This window comes from Bos indicus, chromosome 19, assembly GCF_029378745.1.
Source record: "Bos indicus isolate NIAB-ARS_2022 breed Sahiwal x Tharparkar chromosome 19, NIAB-ARS_B.indTharparkar_mat_pri_1.0, whole genome shotgun sequence".
NCBI classification, from domain to species: domain Eukaryota; kingdom Metazoa; phylum Chordata; class Mammalia; order Artiodactyla; family Bovidae; genus Bos; species Bos indicus.
In genome coordinates this window covers 40,313,497-40,339,973 of record NC_091778.1, presented here as the reverse complement: position 1 = coordinate 40,339,973, position 26,477 = coordinate 40,313,497, and the positions used below count along the sequence as shown (strand labels likewise).

At 57.5% G+C, this 26,477-nt stretch overlaps 1 protein-coding gene across 8 annotated transcripts in view; it reads right to left on the bottom strand.

The window, feature by feature from the left end:
- Positions 1 to 26,477, bottom strand: part of ARHGAP23 (Rho GTPase activating protein 23) — an 81,406-nt gene that overhangs the window by 22,479 nt on the left and 32,450 nt on the right. For 4 of the 8 annotated variants that reach the window (XM_070773357.1, XM_070773356.1, XM_070773362.1 and 1 more), the window contains exons 2-16: positions 24,951 to 25,112; positions 22,415 to 22,442; positions 21,118 to 21,213; positions 20,924 to 21,002; positions 20,706 to 20,760; positions 16,590 to 17,754; positions 14,825 to 14,980; positions 14,502 to 14,613; positions 14,293 to 14,350; positions 12,220 to 12,363; positions 6,646 to 6,963; positions 5,296 to 5,357; positions 4,898 to 5,028; positions 4,229 to 4,356; positions 1,854 to 2,009 (exon numbers count right to left, since the gene is read on the bottom strand). In XM_070773357.1, coding sequence (XP_070629458.1) covers positions 1,854 to 2,009; positions 4,229 to 4,356; positions 4,898 to 5,028; positions 5,296 to 5,357; positions 6,646 to 6,963; positions 12,220 to 12,363; positions 14,293 to 14,350; positions 14,502 to 14,613; positions 14,825 to 14,980; positions 16,590 to 17,754; positions 20,706 to 20,760; positions 20,924 to 21,002; positions 21,118 to 21,213; positions 22,415 to 22,442; positions 24,951 to 25,112 — 2,850 coding nt within the window. Of the gene's footprint in view, positions 1 to 1,853; positions 2,010 to 4,228; positions 4,357 to 4,897; positions 5,029 to 5,295; positions 5,358 to 6,645; positions 6,964 to 12,219; positions 12,364 to 14,292; positions 14,351 to 14,501; positions 14,614 to 14,824; positions 14,981 to 16,589; positions 17,755 to 18,830; positions 18,903 to 20,705; positions 20,807 to 20,923; positions 21,003 to 21,117; positions 21,214 to 22,414; positions 22,443 to 24,950; positions 25,113 to 26,477 lie in introns of those variants that run through there. The other 4 variants (XM_070773361.1, XM_070773358.1, XM_070773363.1 and 1 more) reach the window with 4 other exon arrangements.

The following is a 26,477-nucleotide window of genomic DNA, read 5'->3' as shown; positions in this document are numbered from 1 at the left end:
GTGTGCCAAGTTGCTTCAGTCATGTCCAACTCTTTGTGACCCCATGGACTGTAGCCTACCAGGTTTCTCTGTCCATGGGATTCTCCAGGCAAGAATACTGGAGTGGGTTGCCATGCCCTCCTCCAGGGGATCTTCCTGACCCAGGGATCAAACTTTCATCTCTTACGTCTCCTGCATTGGCAGGTGGGTTCTTTACCACTAGCGCCACCTGGGAAGCCCCCAGGTGTATAGCATCAGTTCAGTCCAGTCGCTCAGTCGTGTCCGACTCTTTGCCACCCCATGAATCGCAGCATGCCAGGCCTCCCTGTCCATCACCAAATCCCGGAGTTCACTCAAATTCACATCCGTCGAGTCGGTGATGCCATCCAGCCATCTCATCCTCTGTCGCCCCCTTCTCCTCCTGCGCCCAATCCCTCCCAGCATCAGAGTCTTTTCCAATGAGTCAACTCTTCGCATGAGGTGGCCAAAGTACTGGAGTTTCAGCTTTAGCATCATTCCTTCCAAAGAAATCCCAGGGCTGATCTCCTTCAGAATGGACTGGTTGGATCTCCTTGCAGTCCAAGGGACTCTCAAGAGTCTTCTCCAACACCACAGTTCAAAAGCATCAAGTCTTCGGCGCTCAGCCTTCTTCACAGTCCAACTCTCACATCCATACATGACCACAGGAAAAGCCATAGCCTTGACTAGATGGACCTTTGTTGGCAAAGTAATGTCTCTGCTTTTGAATATGCTATCTAGGTCGGTCATAACTTTCCTTCCAAGGAGTAAGCGTCTTTTAATTTCCTGGCTGCAGTCACCATCTGCAGTGACTTTGGTGTAGAGCACAGTGATTCACAATTTTTGAAGGTTATATTCCATTGTTATTATAACATGCTTCAAACTCTTAAGTGTGGTTGTCAGATCCCTTCACAAGCTAGTCTTGTCTCATCTGATCAGCCACCCACATTGCTGGCCACTCCAGCAAACACCATATACTCCCTTTCTTTTAACCAGGGGTCTGCAAACCATGACCCAAATGTCAAATCCAGCCAATGACCTGTTTTTGTGTGGCCCTTGAGGTAAGAATGGGGTTTGCATTTTTAAAATGTTGTGAAGAAGGGCTTCCCTGGTGGCGCAGTGGTAAAGAATCCACCTGCCAATGCAGGAGACGTGGGTTCAACCCCTGATCCGGGAGGATCCCACGTGCTGTGGTTCAAATAAACCCATGTGCCACAACTATTGAGCCTATGCTCTAGAGCCCAGGAGCTGCAACTCCTGGGCCCATGAGTCCTAGACCGTGCGACGCAACGAGAGAAGTCACACACTAAGAAGCCCACACTCCACGACTAGAAAGTAGCCCCCACTCGCTGCAACTCGAGAAGAGCCTGGGCGGCGATGAAGACCCAACACAGCCAAAAATAAGTAAATAAACAAATAAACATTGTGGAGCTGAAGAAGGAAGAGAACAAGGAGGAGGAGGGTGTACAACAGACCACATAACCAAAGCCTGGAACACCTGCCTCCTGGCCCTTTACAGAGACGGCATGGTGACTGCCAGCAAGCCTCCAGGGCCACGCCTTTCCCCAGACCATTTCCCTGCCTGGAGGGCCCTTTCCTGGCTTTCCTGAATTCTTCTTATCCTCCAGGCCCAAAAACCTGTCACCCGCCAGCCTCTGCTTCAGAGCTCCCAGGCCCTGACCGCATCCACCCGTTGGGCTGCAGCCGGGTTGAGGCCCATCCCTGCGGCTGGTCTGCAAAGGCAAGTCTCGTCGTGCCCATCTTGGTGCCTTGGCCCAGTGCCAGGCACATCACCGGGTACAATGAACACACCACATTGGCCCCCTTCCATGGACCAACCCCCGAGTCAGACTCACCTCATCCTGCAGGTTGATGTCCCCGGGGCCACGGTTGAGCTGTTCCTGCAGGCTGGACACCACTGCATTGTTGCCTGGGACTCGGTAAATGCCCGTGGACTCCAGCCCCCGTGCCTCCACAATTCGACAGCACGCGGCCACGATCAAGGGGACACGCTGGAGACACAGGCAAGGCAGGGGTGTTAGGGAGGTAAGAACAGCATTCTCCGGGAAAGGATACTTGAAAATGATACGACTGATCAATGAGGGATTAACAGCCAAAATACATAAACAACTCATACAACTCAACATCAACAATACAAACAACCTGAGAACTCCCTAGCGGTCCAGCAGTTAGGACTCCATGCATCCCCTGCTGGGGACCCAGGTTTGATCCCTGGTTGGGGAACTAAGATCCTCCAGGCCACAGGTCAAGGCCAAAAACAATACAGATGACCCAATTAAAAAATGGGCAGAAAAACTGAACAGACATTTTTCTAAAGAGGAAATGCAAACGGCCAACAGGCACACGAAAAGATGCTCAACACCGCCAGTCATCAGGGAAATGCAAATCAAAACCACAGTGAGATACCGCCTCAGACCTGTCAGAATGGTTGCATCAAAAAGACCACAAAGGACGAAAGCTGGCGAGGATGAGAAGAAAGGGGAACCCTTGTACACTCTTGGTGGGAATGTAAATTGAAGCAGCCGTTGTGGAAAACAGCATGGAGATTTCTCAAAACACTGAAAATAGAGTTACTATACGACCCAGCGCTGAAGAATTGATGCTTTTGAACTGTGGTGTTGGAGGAGACTCTTGAGATTCCCTTGGACTGCAAGGGGATCCAACCAGTCCATCCTAAAGGAAATCAGTCCTGAATATTCATTGGAAGGACTGATGCTGAAGCTGAAACTCCAATACTTTGGCCACCTGATGCAAAGAACTAACTCATTGGAAAAGACCCTGATGCTGGGAAAGATTAAAGGCGAAGGAGAAGGGGATAACAGAGGATGAGATGGCTGGATGGCATCATCGCCTCAACGGACATGAGTTTGAGCAAACTCTGGGATTTCGTGAGGGACATGGAGACCTGGTGTACTGCAGTCCATGGCGTCACAAAGAGTCAGAGATGACTGAGTGACTGAACTGAACTGAACTGACTGATGACCCAGCAATTCCACTCCTGGATATATATCCAGAAAAAATAAACCACACTAATTTGAAAAGATACATGCACCCCAATGTTCACAGCAGCATTATTTAAAGCTGCCAAGATACGGAAGCAACCTAAATGTCCATCAGCAGATGAATGGATAAAGAAGATGTGGCACATGTACACAACGTAATACTGCTGCTGCTGCTGCTAAGTCGCTTCAGTCGTGTCCGACTCTGTGCGACCCCATAGACGGCAGCCCACCTGGCTCTGCCGTCCCTGGGATTCTCCAGGCAAGAACACTGGAGTGGGCTGCCATTTCCTTCTCCATTGCGTGAAAGTGAAAAGTGAAAGTGAAGTTGCTCAGTCGCATCTGACTCGTAGGGACCCCATGGACTGTAGCCTACCAGGCTCCTCCATCCATGGGATTCTCCAGGCAAGAGCCCTGGAGTGGGGTGCCATTGCCTTCTCCACTACATAGTCATAAAAAAGAATAAAATTTTGCCATTGGCAGCAATATGGATGGACTTGGAAAGCATGATGCTCTGTGAAATAAGTCAGAGAAAGGCAAGTACTGTATATCCCTTATATGTGGAATCTAAAAAATAAAATAGTGAATATAACAACAACAAAAAAGCAGGCTCAGATATGTAGAGAACAAAGCAGTGGTTATCAGTAGGGAGAGCAAAGCGGGCAGCGGCAAGACAGGGGTAGGGGATTCGAGGTACAAACTAGTGGGTATAAAATAAGCTATAAGGATATATTGTACAACACAGGGAGCATAGCCAATATTCCATAATAATGATAAATGGAGCATAACCTTAAAAAATTGTGAATCACTACATTGTACACCTATAATTTACATAATATTGTACAACAACTATACTTCAATGAAATACAATTTAAAAAAGAACAGTATTCTCCACCAGTGGGCCAGAGGTGGGAAGGACAAGATGGGGGCAGAGAAAGGGCAGAACCCCATGGAGGGTAGTTACTAAACGCTCTCGCTGCCTCCAATCTGGGAGCCAGAAATCACACCAAAGCTTTGCCATGGTCTGGGAAGGAGCACCAGCTGGGAATCAGGGACTCTGACTCAGCTCTGTGCTCCCTCCCTGAGCGGCTTTCCCAGCTGTGTCCATAAGATGAGGTGGAGAGCTGGTTCCAAGGTCCCTGGCAGCTCTGACCCTCTGTGCCTCAGTCGCCCCACTCCCCTCTGGCCCCTGGAGCATGGCAGGAGCCCACCTGGTTCTCCGTAGCTGGCTGGCACTCCTCCAGTCGGACACCAAATGCCCTGGGCGCCGCCTTCTTGTTCTTCTTGATGATGCTGATGCCCCAGGGGGTTTTGGAGGTGGAGACACTGTCATCTGGGGCTGGAGGAGGAAGACAGCCCGGGTGAGCTAGGGGCCCAGGGAGGGGCAGCAGCCACACTCGGTCACAGACACTTGTACATCACATTCACACACTGGACGTAAGGGGACTCCTTCAGAAAGGCAACCAGGATGCCGAGGGCTGATGGGAAATTATACTATCCCAACAGAGAAGGCCAAAGTCATGAGGGTGTTCACCCTGGGGAAGAGAGGCCTCAGAGTAATAGGGGACTTCTGTATGGGCTCAGGGGCTGACAACAAAGTGGGCGCCACAGATTCTGGTACAACCAAAGAAAGAACTTTCTAATGGTCAAAAGCGTGTGAAGATGGAAAAGGCTGCCTCCTGCTCCTGAAGGACACAAGCAGAGATTGGAGGACCACCCAGCTGGGATGTCCTGGAGGGAAATCAGGCTCCAGGCCCTTCCACCCCTGAGACCCTCAGAGCCCCCAGCCCCTCACAGGCATACACACATGGGCAGATGCATGAGGATAACCACGGCACACACCCACATGCATACCACCCCCTTAGCAGCCACCTTCCTACCCTTGCTCCCTGCAGGCTGGTCCTGAGTTCTGAAGCCACGTGCCGTACTCTGTTTGAGGAACTCAGACTTGAGTCCCCCCAGGCCACGAGAGCCTTTGGGGGAAGAATCAGCTTTGGGCCCAGAGCTATGGCTGTGTAGAAAGAGGGGAGAGGTCTTCACTGGGGTGGCCCAGCATGCCACCTGCCCTGGCCTCCCATCTCTTCAGACCTCTCCTCCATCCCCAAGACCATTCCCCCCATGCCCTTCTGGGGACTGGAGGCCTCAATGCCCCTCTGCCCTCCCTGCCCCCAAGAGAGGGCGATTCAGGGGCTGCCCTCAAGTCTGGAGATGGGCCAGGAGAATGACCTCTGCCTGGGGTGTCCCCCACCCCATGGCCAGGACAAGGACTGGGCCTCACCTCACTTTGCGATAATCATTAAGCTTCTTGCTGATCAGAGCTTGGTTGGCACAGCCGGGGTCCTGGAGGAAGGAAAGAGAAAGCAGACCCCATCAGTGCCCATGGCCAACCCACCAGGACTTCTCCCTGGCCCCTGCCTCAGCTTTGCCTCCCCTCTCCTCCATCTGCCAGCTGGAGGGGACAGACCCCAGAGCAAGAAAGACCAGGGCCGGACTCTCAAGCACCCCCTCACCAGCCGTGTGACCTTGGGTAATCCACTTAACCTCTCTGAGCCTCAGTCTCCTCCTTGGAGAGATAATATGGCAACCTCAGGGTTGGGGTGCAGAATTATGCATGTGGCATTCATCACAGTTCTGGCAAGGCACAGCCCAGCTGCCCCAGGAGGGGCAGCTGTTGCAATAATGCAGGGACTTGGGACCCCCAGCTCATACCCTGTTGGGGACAGCCCCAGCCAGTCCCCGCAGAGAAGGGCCTCAAATTTCAGGTGCTTTTCTCCCTGCAGCGAGGACATTGTCCTGGGGCAGCAGAGCCTGGCTCAGTGAGATAGTGGGCCTCGGTGAGCACTAGGACCCCCTCCTGTGGTCAGAGCAGGTGAACGCTGGACCAGGGCCCAAGCCCACCATCCTCTTGGCAGAGGCCAGCCCCCAGCTCCCAGCCCAGGACCCCCACAGAACTGCAGGTGTACAGAGGCACACTTGTGCAGCCACCTGGGAGCTGGAGTGAGTCGAGGCAGATACTCCAGCCAGGCCCCTGGCGTGCAGCGCCACCGTGGAGGGGGCGCCATTTAAAACTTCTCCTGGATTCCCTGCCAAAGCCCTTGGCTCAGCCCCTGCTGCCTGCTGCCAAAGGCCAATCCCCTTGGCCTCCTCCCAAGGTCAATGTGTTTTTGCCTCTGCAGAAAGGCCAGCCCTGGCAGGGGGGTCCCCTACAGCTCTGGCCCAGGGGGACCTCTTTCTGTAATACATTTCACAGGAGATCCCCCTGCCTCCCGAAGCTCCACCAAGAGGCTGAGGTTTGGCCTGGACCTGACCTCTCTGTGCCAGAGCCTGCCCAAGGCAGTCATAACAACGATGATAATAATAATAATTACTGTCACTCTGACAGCTATTATTGTTACTGCCAGTCATGGAATACTAAGGACGCCAGGCCCTCTGTGAGCCACTGGCCCATGCATCCTCTCTTCACACCAAACCCTGGGCGGGCAGAGTCGCCAGGTACACTCCTGTTGGCCCATTTTATGCAAGAGGGGACTGAGGCTCCGAGCGGGGAAGGGAGGAGCCCGGCCGGTGAGAGGGGCCCGGGGCCTGCCCTGCCCTCCCTGGCCCGCCTGGGGCCGGGCCGGGCCCTCACCTCGCCCTCGGCCCTGCTGTTCTCTCGGATCGCTCTGATCCAGCCCAGCATGTCATCCCGGTCCTCAGCCTGAAAGAGATATTCACAGAAGTCAGCGGTGGTCAGCCGGAACACGTGCCTCCTCTTGGTCTCGCTGTAGGAGATGTCCACCAGGCAGGAGCCGATGCAGACGGGCGCCGCCTCGTCCTCACCTGCGACGGCCGCCGCCGCCCCCGCCGCCGCCGGCCCGGGCTCCCGCCGCTCCTTGCTCAGCGAGAGCGAGCGCGCCCGCAGCGCGGCGTACACCCGCTTCCACTGGCGCAGGCCGCCGCCCGCTTTCTGCAGGGAGACACGGGGAGGGGGAGAGAGGGGAGGGGGGCGGGGTGAGAGGCTGGGCCTGCCCTCCCCGCCCCAGAGCCCGAGGGGGCCCTAGGAGCTGCAGGCGGTGGACAGCGGTGGGCACCCCACCCCACTGCCCGCCGGGAGCCCCCTGCTCTGCGCCACTCCCGCCGGCGCCTGGGGCGGCCTCCCGCACGCAGTCCCCCACCTCTCTCAGCCCCGCAGCGGCCGGGACACCCCTATCCATCGTTCTCAGTGCCCTCAAAGGGTCCCCAATCTTCTCTTCAAGTGCTAGCATCGGCGCTCCGGCGGCATCGGCAATGCCCCCGGAGAACCGGCAGGGGGCTCCAGAGGGCAATCAGACCCCCCCAACCAAGCAGGACCCACCTTCCGCACAATCCTCCTAAAGCCATTCAGGGGCCACATTCTGCTTCCCTTAGCGGGCAAAGCTTGTCAGAAGCTGTCAACCACGCTTGCTCTCCCTGCTTCTCTGCCTCTCACTCAAGACTCCACTCCCTCTCCTCTTCCTGGGAAGCTGCCCCCCAGGCCACCTGGGCTCAGTACTGCGAAAGCTTGTGGCAGCGTCCAGGCCCTTCTCAGCCCTTTGCTTGGCCTCTTGGTGGTATAGGACCCAGCCAGCAGTCATTCCTTCCCTCCCCAAACTCTCTCTTGGCATCCAGGATCCTGTGGTTTCTAGTTTTCCTCCTAATTTCACTGACTCCTTTTCTACTCCTCCACCCCGCCCCTCATCAACCAACATCCCCTACATCAGCAGTTCTCAACCAGGAGATGTTTGTCTGGAGACATTTTCAGTTGTCACACCTGGGGAAGTGCTATGGCACCTAGTGGGCAGAGGCAGACTGAGGATGCTGCTAAGCATGCTGATGCCAGGCCAACCCCACAGCAAAAACTCATCTGGCCCAAAATACCAACAATGCTGAGCTGAGAGTCCTTGCCCTAAAGGAGGGGGCGCTCCAGAACTTTGTCCTGGGCCCCCACCCCCTGCACACCTCCCCCATGACACCATCCACGCCCGTTTTTTAAAATCTTGTCTGTCTGCTGATGCTGATGCTCAGTCGTACCCGTGGCCCAGCATCTCCCCAGAGCCACGCTCTGGTACCTGCCACTGTCTGCTCAGTGTCTCCATCTGCATGTCCCACGGGCACTGCAGATGCTGCTTGCTCACTATGGGGCACTTGATTTTTACCGTTCCCCTTCCATCCATCTTTTTCAGCTCAGTAAATCCACCTAGTTGTCCAAAAACCTGGGAATTGCTCTTGACTCCTCCTTGTTCCTCAACCTTGACTCCAACCCATCAGGAAATCACAACTGTTCTGCTTCTAGAATATCACCTCTCTCCATCTTTCCTGCCACCACATCAACACCTCTTGCCTGGACCACTGCATGAACCTTCCCAGTTTCCACTCTCCCTCCTGCAACCCACTCTGCAAGCAGCAGCTGCAGCCATCATTTCAAAATGTAGATGAGGTCCTGGCTCCCCCTGCTTGGCACCCTCTCATGGCTTCCCATCACTGCTGGAAGCAAATCTAAGGTCTTTTGTGATCAGGTGCCTATTTCTCCTAACCCATCCCTCTTTTTTTCTCATGATGCCGAGACACAGGGGCCTTTTCTACTGAACAAGCCCAACCTTTCCTTTCTCCAGATCTGTGCACATGCTATTCCTTCTGCCCAGAGCCCCTGGTCTTTCTTCCTCATGTGGTTGCCTCCTTCTCACCCTTACGGTCTAAGCTCAAGTGTTACCAACATCACCTCCTTAGCAAAACCACCTCTAAGCGCTTCTCCCCTAATGGCAGCTCCTTCTTCCTCCCCACTTAAAGGCAATTACATCGCCCTGTTCATCTTCTCTGAATGCCCATCGCAGCCTCAGGTTACTGGCTATGGGCAGCTTTCTCCATATTGGGAAAGCTCGGAAAAGCTCCTGAGTCAGGGAACTCATCCGCCCTCTTGCCTCCACACTCGAGAGCCTAGAGCCATGCTGGCACAGGGGAAGTGCTCGTCGATATTTACTGAGTAAATGAATTTGTCGTTCTCGGAACAACACCCTGCGGGCTGGGGCTTCATCTCCCCCATTAGACTGAGGGCACCGTTCCTCTGGCTCACAGCCTACCTACGACTCTTCAGCCAGCAAGAGCCTCTGTCCTCAGAACAAACCAGATGAGGAGACTTGGAGGCTGGCAGGTGAACTCAGCTACGTCTGGCCATGAACCCTGCCCATCATCCCATACCTACTGGACCCAGGCAGGGATGTTCAAAGCAGGAAACAGCAGGGCCCTCCAAGAGAAGTTTAATGTCAGAGTGAGATGGTGACAAGGAGGCCCTTTGGGACTAAACCAGCTAGATGACCTTGGACAAGTCAGGCCCCCACCCCTAGCATCAGTATGCCATATTGGAAAAATAAGAGGTGACCCAGCTCCAAGGTCACATCCAGCTCCAGTGCTGGGTCTGGCTGCAGGGATGTCACACCCACCCATCCCATCCTCTCACTGATAGTCAGTGGCCTCCAAAGGAGCTGGGGGCCGGGGGAAGGCTGGACTTGGCTGGAGCAGACAACATCTGCCTGGCAATCTGGATCCTGGACAGACCGAAGCACCCGGGAGGGGCCAGGTCCCTTCCTTGCCCAGGAGATCCTGCTGCTGGGCTGCCAGAGGGCTCCCAGAGCAGGGGACAGCCCACTGTCAGGCAGGAGTCAGCAGCTATCACCTCCAGCCTTGGGCCAGACCATTTGTCCATACCTGCCCACTCCTCCTTGGTCTCCATTCTCCGCTTCCTCCCAAGGCCCATCCGTCTCTTGCTTTCTCCCTCAGTGTTCCTGCGCCTGTGGCTGCAGACACTTGTGTCCTCTCTGATGGACAAGCACCCTCCCCACGTGGATCTCCCTCCTGATGCCGCACCCTCAGAGTCTCTGTCACCAGGACACCTCCACTGGGGGATGCGCCAGGGCCTTCGGACGCCATAGGCCCACAAAGAACCTCTTGGCTGCCTCTCCCCAGACCTGCCCCTCCGGCTGGGGGAAGGGTCCCACCATTCACTGACCCTCCAGCCCAAGCTGGGACCCCAGGAACCAACACTGCCTCCTCCACCCTCCGTCACCTCCCAGCCTGCAGCCTGCCCAGCTTTCCTTCCCCCTCACATCTCTCTAAATTGTCCCCTCTCCTCCGCCCCGCTCCCCTCGCTCACCTGGACAACAGCAATGGCCTTGTCTCCGCCTGTCACAGATGCAACACTTACCTCCTGGGCTCCCACCTCCACCCCACCCCCTCACCTGCAAAGGCTTACCCCAAGGGATGGGCCTGCGAGCGGGCAGGCACCCACCTCCACACCGGCCTTCCATCTCTTATCCCGGCTCCCAGCCGCCCAGCATCCCCTGCCACCTTCCCCCCAGACTGCCCAGGAGGGTGTCTCCCCTGTCAGATCACACCCTTCCTGCTTCATAGATCCCTAGACACCCTTCACAGCTTTCCAGACACCCCCTCCCATTCCACTGAGGTCAGGGTCATAGGTTGCTACGCACTGCTCTCCTGAGCGCCCCCATCACAGCAGTCAAGCACTGTGCTTTCTCCACCCAGCATAAACCCCAGCAGGGCAGGACTGGCCTAGCTCCTTCACCCCTGAATCTGTAGAACCTCAGCAGAGAATTGGAGCTGAGTAGGGCAATGGCACCCCACTCCAGTACTCTTGCCTGGAAAATCCCATGGACAGAGGAGCCTGGTGGGCTGCAGTCCGTGGGATCGCACAGAGTCGGACATGACTGAAGCGACTTAGCAGCAGCAGGCTGTCCAGCATCATGAACAGGCCAGACAAGGGCACAGAGGAGTGCCAGCCCTGTTTGGACTACACTCTCACTTCACTTTCACATGGGCCCTTGGAGAAGAATAACACTGTCCCCATCTCACAGATCAGAAAAGTGAGATTCGGACATTAAGGGGGTTACCAGCTGCCTTGTGCCTGATAAGTGGCTGGGCAGGAATTCCAAGTGTGTCTGACTTTGAAGCTTAAGTTCCCGCCAGGTACAAGATACCCTAGAAGGCAGGATAGAAAATTCAAACAATAGCAATAAGCAGAAGAGCAGCTCCCGAGGGCCAGGCACCCAGGTAAACTCTTGCTTAGATCATCTCATTTAATCCTCAGCAAAGATGCACGATCTGGGGATTAGCATTCACTCCGCTTACAGACGAGGAAACTGGGTCATAGGTCAGCGAGCAGCCTGAGCTTCACCAGCAACTCGCAGCACAGTTAAGAGCCAAGCCCAGGTTCACGCTAACCGCTCTGCCCGGCTCTGCCTGTGCTGCGGGGAGGCACAGCAGTGGGGTGGCTCCTCCTCCCGCTTCTGCAGCCCATGGTGCTGCCTGGAGCCAGAGTTCGTGCTCCACAGATCCAGGGGCTCCACCTTTGCCCCTTGGGATCCTGCTTGTTCCCCCGCCCAGGCCCAGGCCCCCTTCCTCTCTCACCTGAATCTCCAGAGCAGCTCTTACTTGGCCTCCTTACCTCCCTTTGACCCTGTCTAATTCACTCCCCACAAGAAGCCCGTGGGAGAGGCCCCAGGGGCTTTTAGGTGCCCCTTGTTGTTCAGTCACTAAGTTATGTCTGATTCTTTGCAACCCCATGAACTACAGCCCTTAGTATAAAGCAGCCATGGCTCAGATGGTAGAGAGCCAGCTTTCAATGCAGGAGACCTGGGTTTGATCCCTGGGTAGGGACGATCCCCTGGAGAAGGGAATGGCAACCCACTCCAGTATTCTTGCCTGGAGAATCCCATGGATAAAGGAGCCTGGCTGGCTACAGTCCATGGGATCTCAAAGAGTCAGACAGAACTGAGGTACTAACACTTTCCAGGATAAAGACTAAAACCTCTGATGGCCTTGGAAAGGCTGAACTCTGCTTTCTTCTGGGGCTTCAGCTCCCCTAACAGAATCACCCTGGCCTTGCTCTGTCATTTCCCATGAGCCCCAGTGGCCATTCTGGGTGTGATCTGCCAACCAAGGATCAACCATGGGATAGTATTGTCAGAATTCCAAGCATAACTTGATCAGATCCACCCACAGCAAAGACCATCTCTCTGATGAACTTTTTCATGAGTTCTTTAGGATCCCTGGGAAGTTCTTCCTGGCATCTAACCTCTACCCCTCATGCGGCAGTCTTAGCTCCAGAGGCAGTGGGGTGGGTGTAGGAAAAACTGGAGAGTTCTGCTGGAGCCAGCTTCCATCCACCTCCAGCTCATTCCTCCAGCCATCTTACCTTCCCTTTCTTGGTGAGGACCTGCTTATAATACAACCAGCCTTCTCTCCTAATGTCGCTGAAGGTCGCATCTGAGAGGTCAGAGGTTGAGTGTCGCTTGGAAGGAGCGTCAGCATCTTCGGAAGTGCCCCAGCTATCCAAGGACTGCAGAGAGACAACAGAGAGCAATTTAGGGTGGCTCCCACAGTACCAGCATCTCAGAAACCCCATGGACCACTTGCAGCCCCACAGGCCTGGTGTGTACCACACTCCTCTGTGCTGTGTGGTCTCAGAGGCCTTGCTTGCCCTCTCTGATCCATCTGTGTTGCTGTCATGAGATGTATGTGATGGGGAAGCCAGAAAGGAGGAAAGGCTATGTGACCTGCCGACCACCTGCCTCAGCACATTTAACTTTATAGACTTGAAGGAATTAAGGAAACAGGGAAAGTGATTGTGTCCGCATGGAGTTGCATAAACAGGGGAAGTAGGAACATCAACAAAGACTGAGTTAGTGGAGCAGGTGGTCATGCCCACAAGGGGTTAACAGAGGAAGTGCCAGTGTCAGCAGGACTCCAGCAATAGCAGTGACAGGTTAGGGGAGGGTCAAGTAAGCAGAGGAAGTGAAAGGAGGAAGCCAGGTGACAGAATCATCAAGGTGTCAATAAAATCAAGATGCCAGGAGTTCCCTGGCGGTTCAGTGGTTAGGACTGCTCACTTTCATTTCTGAGGGTGCAGGTTCAACTAAGATCCTACTAAGCCACAGGGTGTGGCCAAGAAGAAGAAAACAGAAATCAAGATGCCTTTTCCAGCCCGTCTATAATCAAAAAGATTTAAGCCTGGACTTCCCTAGTGGTCCAGTAGTTAATAATCTGCCTGCCCTGTACAACACAGGGAGCCCAGCCTGGTGCTCTGACAACCTAGAGGGGGGGGATGGGGGTGGTAGGCAGGAGAGAGGCTCAAGAGGGAGGGGATATATATACATATATGTAGTTACGACTGATTTATCGTACGGCAGAAACCAACACAACGTTGTAATTTAAATTAAAAATAAAAAAAAAAGAATCTGCCTGCCAATGCAGGGGACATCGGTTCAATCCCTGGTCTGGGAAGATGCCATGTGCCGGGGGGCAATTAAACCTGTGCGCCACAACTACTCAAGCCCGAGTTCCCTACAGCCCAAGCTCTATGACAACAGGAGCCACTGCAGTAAGCCTGCGCACCACAATGAAGAGAAGCCCCTGCCCACCACAACCAGAGAAAGCCCTCACACAGCAACAAAAGACCCAGAGCTGGCAAAAATAAATAAATATTTTAAAAAATAAATAAATAAAATATTAAAAAAAAAAAAAGACACTTAAGGCCATTTCAGAACTGATCCTGTGTCTCCCAAAGTCCTGAGGCTGGAAACGTTGGCCTCTCCATCACTCTCAACCCTGTGTCCCCACTGCCCTTTCCAGGGTGTTCGCTGTCCCCTGAAGACACCACACAAATACCGACCCAGTGCCTCCCAGCATGGGCATTGTGTTAGACACCCAGTAGGGTCAAGCAGTGACTAAGACAAGTGAAACCCCTGCCCGCATGGAGCTTACATTCTAGCTGGGGAGACAGGCAAGAAAGGAGATGAGCCCATAAAGTGCTCAACAGGGGAAGTGCTCAGAGGAAAGCCCGGTGGTGGGGGGAGGCATGAAAGTCAGGGCTAGGCTGAAATCTGACGGAAGGCCTAAAAAAATCTAGAGAAAAAAAGTAAATCTAGAGAAAGTGAAAAAGTGAGTCCTGCGGCTATGGAGGTGGGCATGGAGAGGACCTTCTAGACGAGAGGTGGGGGCTTGGCAGGACAGTGCAAAGGCCTTGGGAGGGGGGCTCACGGTGTCTTTAGGGGATGACAGAGCCCCCAGAGAGGGTGGGTCTCACGGCTGGCACAAAGTGAGTGTGGGGAGAGCCAAGGTAGGAAGGAGACAGGAATCCGGGTGACCCATTTGGGATCATAGGAGTCCCAGGCCAGGCCCTGCTGCCAAGGCTAGGCTCCAGAGCTGAGGCGTGGGACACCCCAGCCCTCCGACACCCTCACCAGCTCACATCACACGTGCCACTCACCCCATCAGTGAAGAAGCTTCGAAGCATCCGCAGGCTGGGCACGCGGTTCGGCAGGCGCCTAGGCGGTGAGGATCAAGGATGAGGCATACGAGAGGCACCGCTTGGACCTCCCACAAGTCCCAAGGATCAAAGGTCCTACAGTGGGAAGCCCACTGCCCCCGCGTGTAGAAGACCCAAGGGCCAAGAGCCCTGCCACACCCGGTCCTCACCGCAGAGCCCGGCCCTCGTCCCGGAAGGTGTTGAGCCCGTCGTCGCAGGACTTGGAGCGCTCGGTGGTGATGGCCAACAAGTAGGAAGAACGGCGGCCGGCCTTGATGCTGCCTGCAAAGCCGCCCAGATCAGCGGGGCAGCGGAGGGGGCTTCCCCAGAGCCCTCCCATCCAGGCAGGGCCCGGGGACCTGGTCCCCAGGGGACCCCAGGAGAAGCAGAAGCCAGTCGGGGGAGGCCAGCCATCAGGCAGTGGGCCCAACAGGGACCAGTGGGACCAGGCAGCAAGGGAGCGGCTGGGGCTGGGGTTGCGGGAAGCACTCACTGCAGTCCTGGGAGTAATGGCGGCCGAGGGCAAAGGTGAAGGTTGGGGAGGATGGGCTGGTGCCCAGGACAGGGGCGGAGTTCATGGCGCTGGAGACCACAGCAGAAGCAGGGACGTGCTTGGCTTGGAGGTCAATGCTGGGGCTGGTGGGCTCGTCTGCGAGAGCAGAGGGAGCGGTGGGTGAAGGTCCCAGAAGCCTGAACCTGCCTGCCACCCCAGGGCCCCAGCCTCATAGCCAGGCTGGGACCATATCCCCAGACTCCAAAAGCCCTCCAGGGCCCTCCTGGCAACACGCCCACTGCCAAGGGAACTGAGCCACCACTGTGGTCATGCAAGCTCAGCTTCAGCCTCCTCCATCACACTGAGGGCACCCAGGAGTGGGGGCAAGTCACCCCTCTTAAACCTGGCTCCTAGAGGCAGGAACTGTGTCTGCCCCACCAGACTGACGGCTCTCTGAGGCCATGGAATGTGTCTCCCCCATCAGACTGGGAGCTTCTAGAGGATAAGGACCATCTATCTCCCCCACCAACTGGGGGCTCCTTGAAGTGGGTGCCACATCACCCCCTTGGACTGGAACTACCTCCTAACTTCATATTGGGAGCTTACTGAGACGAAAGGCTGTGTCTGCCCTATTAGACAAGGCTAGCTCAGCGGACTTGGGGGCTGGGGTGCGGGGGGCAGGTCGTGCCTCCTCTCCTGGCCTGGGGATCTTCCCCAGGGTCACTCCCATGGCTGCCCTTGGGTGAGCTCACCACCCTCAGGTCCGGTTACCACCTCTGGGCTCCAGTTCCATGATCTTGCAGGCCAGTCTTCCCAAGCCCCCAGACCCAGCCCAGCTGATCACGCTCCCTCATGAGCACCTCTTATTCAGCAAACCTGAAATCTTTTCCCGTCTCGTTCCTTTTCTTTCCTGATACAGAGGTGAGGCTCTACCCTCCAGGAAGGCCAGAAACCTGGGAATCACCAACCCTTCCGCTGTCCCGTCTCCCCTTTACGCATCCATTCCTAACAAGTTTTCAGTATTCCCTCTGCTCTCAAAGTGAAGTCCGAACTCCTCATCAACTAATAGGCCCCTCCCAACCCATGCAGTGACCTGGAAGGACATCCTAACTCACACTTCAGGGTCTTTGCACATTCTCGTCTCTCTCCCTGAACTTTCTTCCCCTGACTAACTCATTCGTCTTAGCCACAATCTCCTTTCTCTCCTTGGCCACTGTGCCCCAGCCCAGCCCTTCTCTGTCTCTCAGCGCTCCCCGACTCCTATTACACACCCGTTCACCTGGATCGTTCTCGTCTGATCATACATTCCCATGGACCATGCGCTCCAGGAGAAGACAGAGCCTAGCACAGTGCCTTGCACAACTCGGTGCTGGATGCATGGAAGGATGGAGGACGGATGGAAAGAAGAAAGAGTGAACGGAACAAAGGAAAGATAGAGAAAGAGTGGAAGGAAGAGTGAAAAGAAAGAAGAGGGGAAGAACAGGACAAAGGAGGCCAGAGACGGGGAGGGAAAGAAGGAAGGAAGGGAAGGAGAGACAGGGGAAGTAAAGGTGGATGGAAAGAAGACTGGACGCGTCAACGAGTGGAGGAGGGATGACGGGATGATGGGAGAAAGATGGATGGACGAATGGATGGATGGCCACAGAAATGAGTTGATCCCATCAGCACCCACCCCAGAGTTTCGCTTGGGTGGCAGGTAGGTGGAGGACAACAGGGACACGGAAAAGCAAGTCTCCCAAGACAAGCCACCCGCACCATCACTCACCGATGAAGGGAATGGAAGCCAGAGAGTCTTCAGTAGTGGCCAAAGGGGCCACCTTCCTGGCCGGGCGTTCCCCTCGCCCACTGGCCTCTGGCTCTGGGGACTCGTCACCAAACCCAAGGTTCATCTGTCTTGCGGGGGGCAGCTGGACCTTGCGGCCCGTGGGAGGCTTCTGCCTCAGGATCACTTCATCACGGCGATCCTCGGCGGGAGGCTCCGAGGCCCGGGTGCTGGGTTCTGGTCGGACAACTCTTGGTGGTTCAGAGGCCTCTGGTGGGAACGGTGCGGGGGACTGGGCCAAGTTGAAGGTGGGCAGCCCCCCAAAGGGGGAGTCCCGGAAGGAGAGCGCCTGCAGGAGGCCAGTCCGGCGCTGGAATGATGGGCTGTAGCTCCGGTACCCGATGTACCCGAGGTCGTCCAGGCCCTGCAGGCCAGGAGGGGCTGGGGCCTGGGGCCCGGGCAGGTCCCTGGGTGCGCAGGCAGGGGTGCGGGCAGACGGTCGCTGGGAAGCCCAGCCGCAGCGCTCGAAGCGGGGTGACAGCAGCGCTCCTGGCCCCAGCGCCTCGGCAGAGCGGGTGGCCCGGCTCAGGTAGTCGTCTGAGCGTGCTCGGTGCCAGCCCTCCTGGCCCAGCTGGCTCAAGGCACCCTGGGAGGTGGAGCAGGGCCAAGGGCGATGGGCAGTCACCTCCTCCAGTCGGTCCTGGGAGGCACTACGGGCCCGGGGGGGCATGGCGGGGCACCGTCTCTCCCCCGCCCTGCGGGGTACCTGGTTCGACAGCCAGTTTGACAAGGCCTGCTGGCACTCCAGTCTGCTGGGGGGTGCCCGGCTGCCAGGCTCCGGGAAGGCACGAGGCGTCCGGGGCTCTGGGGGGAGGCGGGGGAAGGCACCAGGGCTGGGGCGGGGCTGGCTCATCCCCAAGGAAGGGTGGTCCGGATGGGAGCGGGCGGTAGACGGGATGCGGGGCCCCGGGTCACTCCAGGCAGCAGGACTCCGGGGGTCACCGGGCAGTGCTGAGAGCGGCTCAGGAACCATAGCGGCCCAGGTGGAGACCCGGGCTGGCGGGGCGTAGGTCTTTCGGGGGTAGCAGATCGGGGGTGGCTCTGGGATGCTCCGGGCCTCTCCAGAATACGGCTCGTTCCCCTTCAGGTAGGCGTCCTGGGAGTAGGCCTGCCCGGGGACACAAAGGCAGGTGAGCAGGGCTGAACAGACCCCACAGGGCAGGGTTACAGCAGCCCCCGGAGGTCAAGGCCCTCCAGAAAGGGGCCTGAAGGAAGGGGACCAAGCTTTGGGGGTGGTCCTGAGAGGGCGGGGGTGAGAAGGCATGCTCCAAAGAGAGTCAAGGGGAGGACAAAGAAATAAGAGGCCTTTGAGTCTTACACACACATACACACATACACACACACACATTCACTCGAGAAAGAGCCAGGATTTTTCTAAGGCTTATGACAAGGACTGCCTTTAGCCACAAACATTCCAACATCTGTTTTCTGGGGTCCTCCCCTCATGCTGGCCTCAGCCGCCTCCCTGCTTGCTTGTGTCCCATGGTGCCCACAGACCCTCGGGTGGAGCTGGGAAACCCCACCAGAGACCAGTCAAGGTGGCAGATGACAGGGGAGGGAGCCGCCTAAGGGGTGTGTCCAGGGTGGGGTGGGCGGGGGCTGGGAGAGCCCAGCTGTCCCTCCATCCCCCTGGACGGGAAGCTGAGGGCCTGGCTCCTGGGCCACTGGGGGGCGGGGGAGGGACTTGCTCACCCCCTGCTTCTCTGGACCAGGCTTGAGGGAGAGGCCAGACTGGTTGAGGGACCTTGCACCACCTTCTGCCACCCCAGCCCTGGAATTTGGCGCTGGGAGCTGAGGCTGACGCTGCATTGCTGAGGAGTGGCAGGGCCAGCGCCCAGGCCCGGCCAAAAAAGGAGGCAGCCCCCAGGGACAGCGGCCTTGTGGCCCTGGCCTAGCCTGGCCCCTGAGGGGCTACCCAGGGGCCTAGCTCAGCATGAAGTATCAAAGAGGGAGGGTGAAACCAAACCACACACACACACACACACACACATCACAAGGAGACCCAGGAAAATACACACCCAGAGACACTCACACACACACAGAGAAGCACAATGAGACACACACACACACACAGTTAACTACAGCTCCAGTCCCGGGCACACACATCACGTGACGAGGGTGAGTAAACCACACCCCGTACTCAGCCCCCTTAGGACCCACACACCAGCCAGGACACTCACGTACCTCTCCCTCCTGCCATCCTGCCGGCTCCCCGGACTCCCCGCATCACAGCCGCTGTGGTGGCATCCCGGCCCCCTCCACCCTCCCCGCCCCCGCCAGCCCCCGCTGACCACTGTGCCGGCCCTGGCCTCGGGGCCCCCCAGCCTGCCCTCCCGGCGACTGCCCTCGGCCCCCACCGACTCTCTCTCGCAGGCGGGAGGAGGAGGGAGGGGAGGATGGGTGTGGAGGGGCCTCGCCGCGTCGGCGGTGGCGTCAGCAGCTGCCGCAGCGCCATTGGCCTCCAGCCTTGGCTCCCAACCACAGGAATGCCTGGGCCCCACCCTCCAACTAGCCAGGGAGAGGGGGGCCGGCGGAGGCCCCCAGATGCTGACAGCTGGGGCTGCTTGCCCACCCGAGCTGGGGCAGCAGAGCTCAAAGCTGTTGCCCCACCCTGCCCAGAGGAGAGAGCACCGCCCTAGGTCCCGCCCGGTCACACACAGTCCCCCACCCCACCAGAGCACGCCTGCCTCTGCCTGGAAAAGGTGCACACGGGCAGGGCCTTTGAGACTTGGGAAAAGCTGTCCACCTACCTCTCTGGGCCCCCATCCATCCCTGCCTCCCCCTCCCCAGGAAGGGCAAGGGGACTATCGAGGTCATGGGGTGGAGGTTCCCAGAGGGGCATGGTGCCAAGCATGGCACTGAGATTACAGTGATTGTGAGCACACATCCAGGGCAGAGGCCAGCACGGCGGCTCCCAAGGCCTCCAGGATTGGCCCGCAGCCCTCTCCTGGGGGGCAGTGACCTTGGGGGCAAGCAAGCTGGCTTCTGGCTGGCACTCATGAGACCAGGGAACTGGGCACTGGGCAGAGAGGACTGCTCTGGGCTCTGGGTCAGAGCTGGGAGGGAACAGAGAGGCAGCGTGTGTGTTTGTGTGTGTGCACACGTCAGGCATGGAGTGTGTGGCATAAACGGGTACACACGTGAGTGCAGGGCACATTGCGTGCCACGTCTATGGTGCCTGCTCTGTGGGCAGTGGGGTGAAGGAAGGGGCGTCTGCACCGCGTATCATGATTGGGGAAGTTCATGTGGTTGTCGCACTGCTGAGCACACACGCCAGGGCTGGGATGGAGCAGGCTGGGATGTCTGTGGGCACATGTGTTCTGACAGCAGCAAGCATTCGTGATGTCCTAAATATTCATGCCACAGGGGTGAGAACCCCGAGTGTGTGCTGTGACACACTGGTGGCGTGCTGTGGGGATCCGAGATGCTGAGGAGTGTGTGGTATGCTGTGATGCCCGTGGTCATGCGTGTGGGGTGGTGCCTACGTACTGAGGGGTTGTGTGTGTGGTGTGTTGTGTCTGGGGTGAGTTATCACATAGGACAGGCTAGATGAAGGGTGGGCCACGGGCTGTGTGGTGTGGCTGTGTACCGAGCGTGTCTGCTTGAGCATTGGGTGGTCTGTGGTATGCCGTGTGAATGGGAGCACACAACAGTATTTTGTGTGTGTGTGTCTGTGTGTGTATGTATCTACAGGAGACGTGCTCACACGAGGCCAGGTGGGGAGAGGGCGGGGAACAGACATCTTACAGGAGCCACAGGAACGTGCCAGTCTGGCAGGGCCTGCTGGGCCACCTTCCTCCCAGACACCCTGGCAGGAATCCTGCTGGTCAAAGCCAGTGCCCGCCTCCCCCAACACAGCGCAGCCCTGAATGAAGCAGCCAGCAGCCCCAGCCCGGGGACGGGCCTGGCATCCCCAGTGGGGCAGTGCCGGGCTGGTGGTGCCCCCACACTCTCTCCTCTGCTTCCTAGAGGGGCCAACATGGGAGAGAGGCCAAGGAGAAGGGCTGTATCCCGCCCCGAACCCAGGGTCCTCCACCTCAGAGAGCAGGGAGGACTCACCAGCTGGAGGATGTCCTCGTCCTTGGGCATGATGGAGAGTTCCAGAGTGTCATCGCTACGGAGACAGGGCAGGGGGTCAGGCCAGGCTGAGGCAACAGGGTCTGGGAGAACAGGGATCCTGGTCGCCAGGGCACCACCAGGGCCGAGGGGGAGGGTGTGGAGGGACTCAGGGAGTGGGCTGGGGGCTCTGATGGGAGAAGGGAGGCAGGGGTGCTCACCTATTCTGGATCAGAGCTATGACCTGGGAGTAGGTCTTCCCAATGACGCTCTCCCCATTCACCTTCACCAGCCGGTCTCCTGGGAACCAGGGGCATGGCCACAGGTGAGCTGGTCAAAGGGTGTCAGTAGCCCCACCCGAGACCCCCTGCATCACATATGAATGACAATGAGCCAGGTAACTGGGACTGCTCACCTGTGCGAAGGCCCGCCCTATGGGCGGGGCCATCATCCTTCACGTTCTTGACAAAGATGGTGTCCATGGGCTCCAGGCGGTGCCGGGGGGAGGGTCCTGTTGAGCATCAGTCAGGTTAGCTGGGGATGGCTACTGAAGGTCACACCCATGCACAGCTACACACACGGGGGACACACACTCAGAGAATGAGCACACTCACACGGACACAAAACAGAGCCACACACCCACAGGGACACGGACACACAGGATCAGAAAAAACACACTGCTGGGAGGATGAAAAGCTACATGGGCGCATGGAGCCACCCCTTAAATGGCTCCTGTGTCCTAGCACCATGCTAGAAAGTAGACCTCAGAGGAAGCACGGACGTGGCCCCTGCCCTTCCCGAGCTCATTGTCTAGTGCGGCAGACAGGCATGCACACACGCACACACACAAACATCACAGGACAAAAGAAGGGTGCCCTAAAAGGCCAGTGGGGAGAGACACCCGCACGCTCAGAGAGTGTCCACATCCAGACCTAGGGAGAGCTGAGCAAGGCCCTGAGGCTCACAGACACCCTGACCTCCCACCCCACTCCCTTCCCCAGGGTCAGGGCTGCAGAGGCCCGCAATCCCAGGACTGGCACTCCCTCCTTGATGACATCACTACATCCCAGCATTACTCCTCTGCTAAGTGCTGTATCCATCAGAGAAACAGGCCTGCACTAGGCTGGCTGGCTCCTCCCCCATCACAGGCCTCTGCAGTGGGGATTCAGAAAGACAGAGTCCCCACGTGCGCCCAGTAGAAGCCTCAGCGGCAGACAGGGAAGCCTGCCTGTTGAAGGAGGTCTGCCTTGAATACCCTGGGAAGCCATTTGGGAGAGCAAGGCTGACAGCCAGGGGAGTTAGTCTCACGTCTGGAAACAGAAGGACCTCAGGGCCGCCCTTATACCCCGAGAACCCTCGTGTCTCTGCCCCCAAGGACGGCCCTCAATCAGCCTTCCCACCCCCAGGGCCCTGCAGGTCCCGCCTGAGCTTCCATCTAGGCTGGGAGTAACTCTAGGGCAGGGGCCAGGGCTTAGGAACCCATCTGCTCCCCAGAACACCACCCCCAGCATGAAATGGACAGGTCCGAGGAAGACAAATGTGGAGAAAAGAGAGGGCGCAGAGAGTAAGCATATGTGCAAGTGGATACACAGGAAACAGCAGACAGGGGCTGCAGTCAAGGGCAAGGGTGCAGCAGAATCCACGCCGACCTGCAGGAGAGGGCCAGACACAGAGCGGGCCCCCAGCCCAGCCCAGCCCCGTCCACTCCTTACCTCCTCCTCGGCCTCCATTCTCTTCCTCCTGCAGGGGACAGAGGTGGGTGTGGGCCCTCGGCAGCACAGGGGGAGGCCCAGCTTTGCCGGGGTGGGCCCCTTCAAGCTCCCCCACCCATCAGCCTCCCCTCTTATCATCCTTCAAGTAGCCCAGAAGCCAGAGGGGGAGGGAAGGGTGTCCACGGGGAGGTCACATCCCAGGCAATGTCCCCCGGTCACAGGAGCCCTCTCTCATGCCTGCTAGTCCTACCACATCAGCAACTCAGCCATCTGAAAGCCACCAACCCAATGGGGGACTCAGGACCCCTTCCCTTGGAGAGCTCGAAGCCCAGTGGAGGAGGGGCCAAACCCATGACACACAGACAGGACCCAGGCAGACACAGATAAGCAGGCATGACAAGCGCAAACAGTGGCTATCAGCTCTCAGAGAATGGGGAGGAGAGGCCTGATTAGTCCCTCTGGGAGGGGGCGGTTTAAGGCAAGTTTCAGGCCAGCTGAAAGAAGGCATTGGGGTGAGGTGAGCAGAGGACGCAGGCACTCAGTGGCAGAAATAGGACTGAGTCAGCTGAGCTGAAGCAGAAAGAGAGTCAACACCAGCAAGTGACAAGAGTCAGACTCAAGCTTTCAGGTCTGAAAGGAAAGAACGAGGGAGCCAGTGAAGTTCTTGAGTGGGAGAGAGTAGATAAGAAAATGTTTCCAGCATCTAGGTACAGGGCTAAGAAATGGCCTCAAGGAGACCCACGAGGGAGGTCTCGGCTCATCCTTGTGAGTGAGGAGGGAAGGGCACTGCATTTGGGGAGAAATCAGAAAAAGGCAAGAAGAAATCAGAGAGACAGGCCAGGCCAGCGGGGTGCAGCATTTTCCAACTGGATAGGACCTTTGGGGTCATCTTGTCTAATGTGTTCCACAGATCACCACTTTACAGATGACAGGGTGTGATTTGTCCAGGGCCACTCAGAGACAACAGAGCAGCCAGTGCTAGACCCCAGGAGTCTGGGGCACCTCAGCCAGGACAGGAAGCCGCGGGGCTCTGCTGGAGCACAGTCCCTTGGCGCCCGCCTTCCTGAGAGGGGCGCGTGCCCGCTGATATGAGCTGACAGCACTGTGAGCAGTGGCAGCGGCAGATGGATGCATCTAGACGGGTGAGTGCCCTGCAGGCTCCCAGCCCTGGGCATGTTCTGGAAAGGGACGGAGCCTGTCTCTGGCTTGCCCTGCCCTGGGGTCTTCCACGTTAGCAAGGTCTCTCTGAGACACAGGCCAACCACCCAGCCTAGACCACTTGAGCTGCATCTGCAGGGCCACCCTCCGGAGGTCCCCTGAGAGAAGGAGGAAGGTCCAGAAAGGGGGGACATTCTGGGGAAGGAAGGACCGGAGGTTCCTGGGAACTGGGAGGCTGGTGTCCTCGGGCATAAGGGGTGAGGCAGTGCCCCTACCACACACCATCAGCCCCTCTTACAGCCAATGAGAAGATCTGGCTCACACCCAGACTCAAACACGGGTGTGAGAGCTATGCAGCGACATGCACACATGAAGCGTATATATAGACACATGTCTAGATATACACACACGCGTGTACATGACTAGCATACCATGCACGCATGTGTGCATACAAAGAAACACGAGCAGGCACACGGACCCAGGCAGAGAAATCCAATGCCTTGGTTCTCTGGCAGGTGGGACTAAGCTCCCTGTCCCTCAACAGCTGTGCAGGCTGGTCCCAGCCCTGGTGGAGGGGAGAAACAGGTTCATGGGCCCCAAAATAAATCGTTCTCCCCTCCTGCTGGGAGAGAGGAGGGGAAGGGAATTGGGCCCTCCTGGGGAGTCCTGGTTCCTGCCTAGGCCCCCCACAAGCTTTCCGGTCAGGGACCACCCCCTGCCCCCAGCCCATACCGTGGCTCAGTTTGAGTAGCCCCAGTTCCTGTACTCAGAGAACCTGATATTTATATTAGACCTGGAAGGGTTCCTCGGAGTCAAATAGATAAATGCCCTCAGGTGACAGCAGCAGACATGAAGCCCAGAAAGAGTGAGAGTACCCAAGATCCACCGTGAGTTAGGAGTTGTACCAGCACTGGGGCCCAGGTCCCCAGCCCAGCACAGGGCTCTTTTAGGCCCAGAGCTGAGGCCAGCAAGGGCCGGGGGCGCTCTGGGAGGGGCCCCGGAGGTGTGTGAGGACGACTGCCCTAAAGCTCAGGCTGGGGAGGGTCAACTAACCCAGCTCAGAAGTGGCAGGTAGACAAAGGGTCCTTGGAAGCCCATCTCCTGAGAAGCTGTTCACCTTCCAGAGGCCGAGAGTCCCGGGGTTGGGGGAGCATCCTGACTCCCCCACCTCTAGCTCCTTGCCCCAAATCAACCACCCCATTCTCCTTAGAAGACTGAGCCCAGAGCGGATCGGGGGCTTGTCATGCCACACAGGTGACCCAGCCAGGGCTGCCCCTGCCTCTCGGTGACCCTCTTCCCCAGGCACAGAAGCACCCGGAGGAGAGCACAAAGGAGTTGCCCTGAAGCTCCCTCAGGGCGGGCGGGGGTGCGGGCCTACCTTTAGGCTGCAGTGCACGGCGGACTCGGGCGGGTACACGATGAAGTGCCGCAGGGTGAAGCCGAAGCCATCCTGGAGGCTTTTGCGCAGGAGCAGCGTCCGTGGGCCCTGCCAGGGGAGGGGGCGTGCAGGAGAGCACCCATCTCTCGGGCCCAGGGGCAGCTGCGGGAGCAGAGCGAGCAAGGGTGAGATGCCAGTCCACACACAGCCTCCTGCAGCCTGGAGGACCTGGGGGGACGGCCGGGGCGCACCGACCCGGCTGTGCCCAGACCCCTGCTCCCCTCTCCCTTCCTCTCCCACACTCATCAGCCCAACAGCTTCCTTTTCCTTTTTTTCCTCAGTCCCCTTAAGACACCTATGCATCCAGGGAAATGAGTGCAGCAAGTCAGGTGTCCGTTCTGTTCAGTTCAGCCGAAGCTCACCGACTCTGGACACACAGCCTTCCTGCCTGGGAAGTGCCCGCTGCACAATCTCACACACACACACGTGCACGTGGACACGAGCACAGACACACCCACACGCACTCACGTAGACGGGACACACCACAAACACCCAGACAAGAATGCTCGTGTGCAAAGGTGCAGACACACCGAGGAGCACACACATGCTCACGGAGACACAGACATGCGCACACACACACATAGGCACAGACAGACTGACACACACATGCATCCTTCAAGAGCAGCAGTAAGAAGACGCGAGGGACCATGAGTCCCAAGGGACAGTCCGCTGAAGGGACCGAGCCCAGTCCTGGCTGGCTCACCAGAACTGAGTGGAGAGCCGGGTTGGGGAGACACTCCGCTACCCTCTGGCCACCCCACCTGAGTACTTGGGATTCCCCGAGATGGCAGGGCAGAGGGTGTCTGAAGAGGGTTTGGGGGCACATGGGTGTGTTTATGGGGCAAGAGGGAGAGAAGGAGGTTAGTGCCTGAGAGGAGGCTCCCTTCAGTTGCCCTGCTCAGACACAGAGGGAAAGTGGGTGACAGGAGGGCGCCAAAGTGAAGGGCAGTCTGCCTGCTGAAGCCAGGACAGCTCCCTCAGGGGTTCACTAACCCCTGATCTCGGGCAGCCTAACCTACCTGGCACCCCTAATCCAAACCCTTTGGAGGGCGAGAAGCCCCTCCCCTCCCTCAATGGTCCTCATCCCCTGGCTCTTCCTTGGCACCAGGCCGGAGGGGACTTCAGCTGCAGAAGAAAGGCGCAGCTGGGTGCAGAGGGAAGAAGACTCCAGGGCAGGAATTTCGGTAGGAATTTCACTACGAAATACCCTTTGCTCCCCACCTCGAAACTGCAACTCTAATGTACTCATCCTGAGAAGCCCCTGCCTGTAGCCAGCCACCCTCCAGGTTACACATCTGGCAGAAGGAGTGGATCCTGTGCCCAGCCCGAAGCTAGGGATTTCTGCATGGGGTAGGGGCTGGGCTCCATGGGGCAGGAGGTTTGAGGAGGGGATATCCTCAAATCTCAAAAGATTAAAGTGCCACAGAAGTAACAGGCTTGCTTCATACGGTTTCAGAAGACATAGCC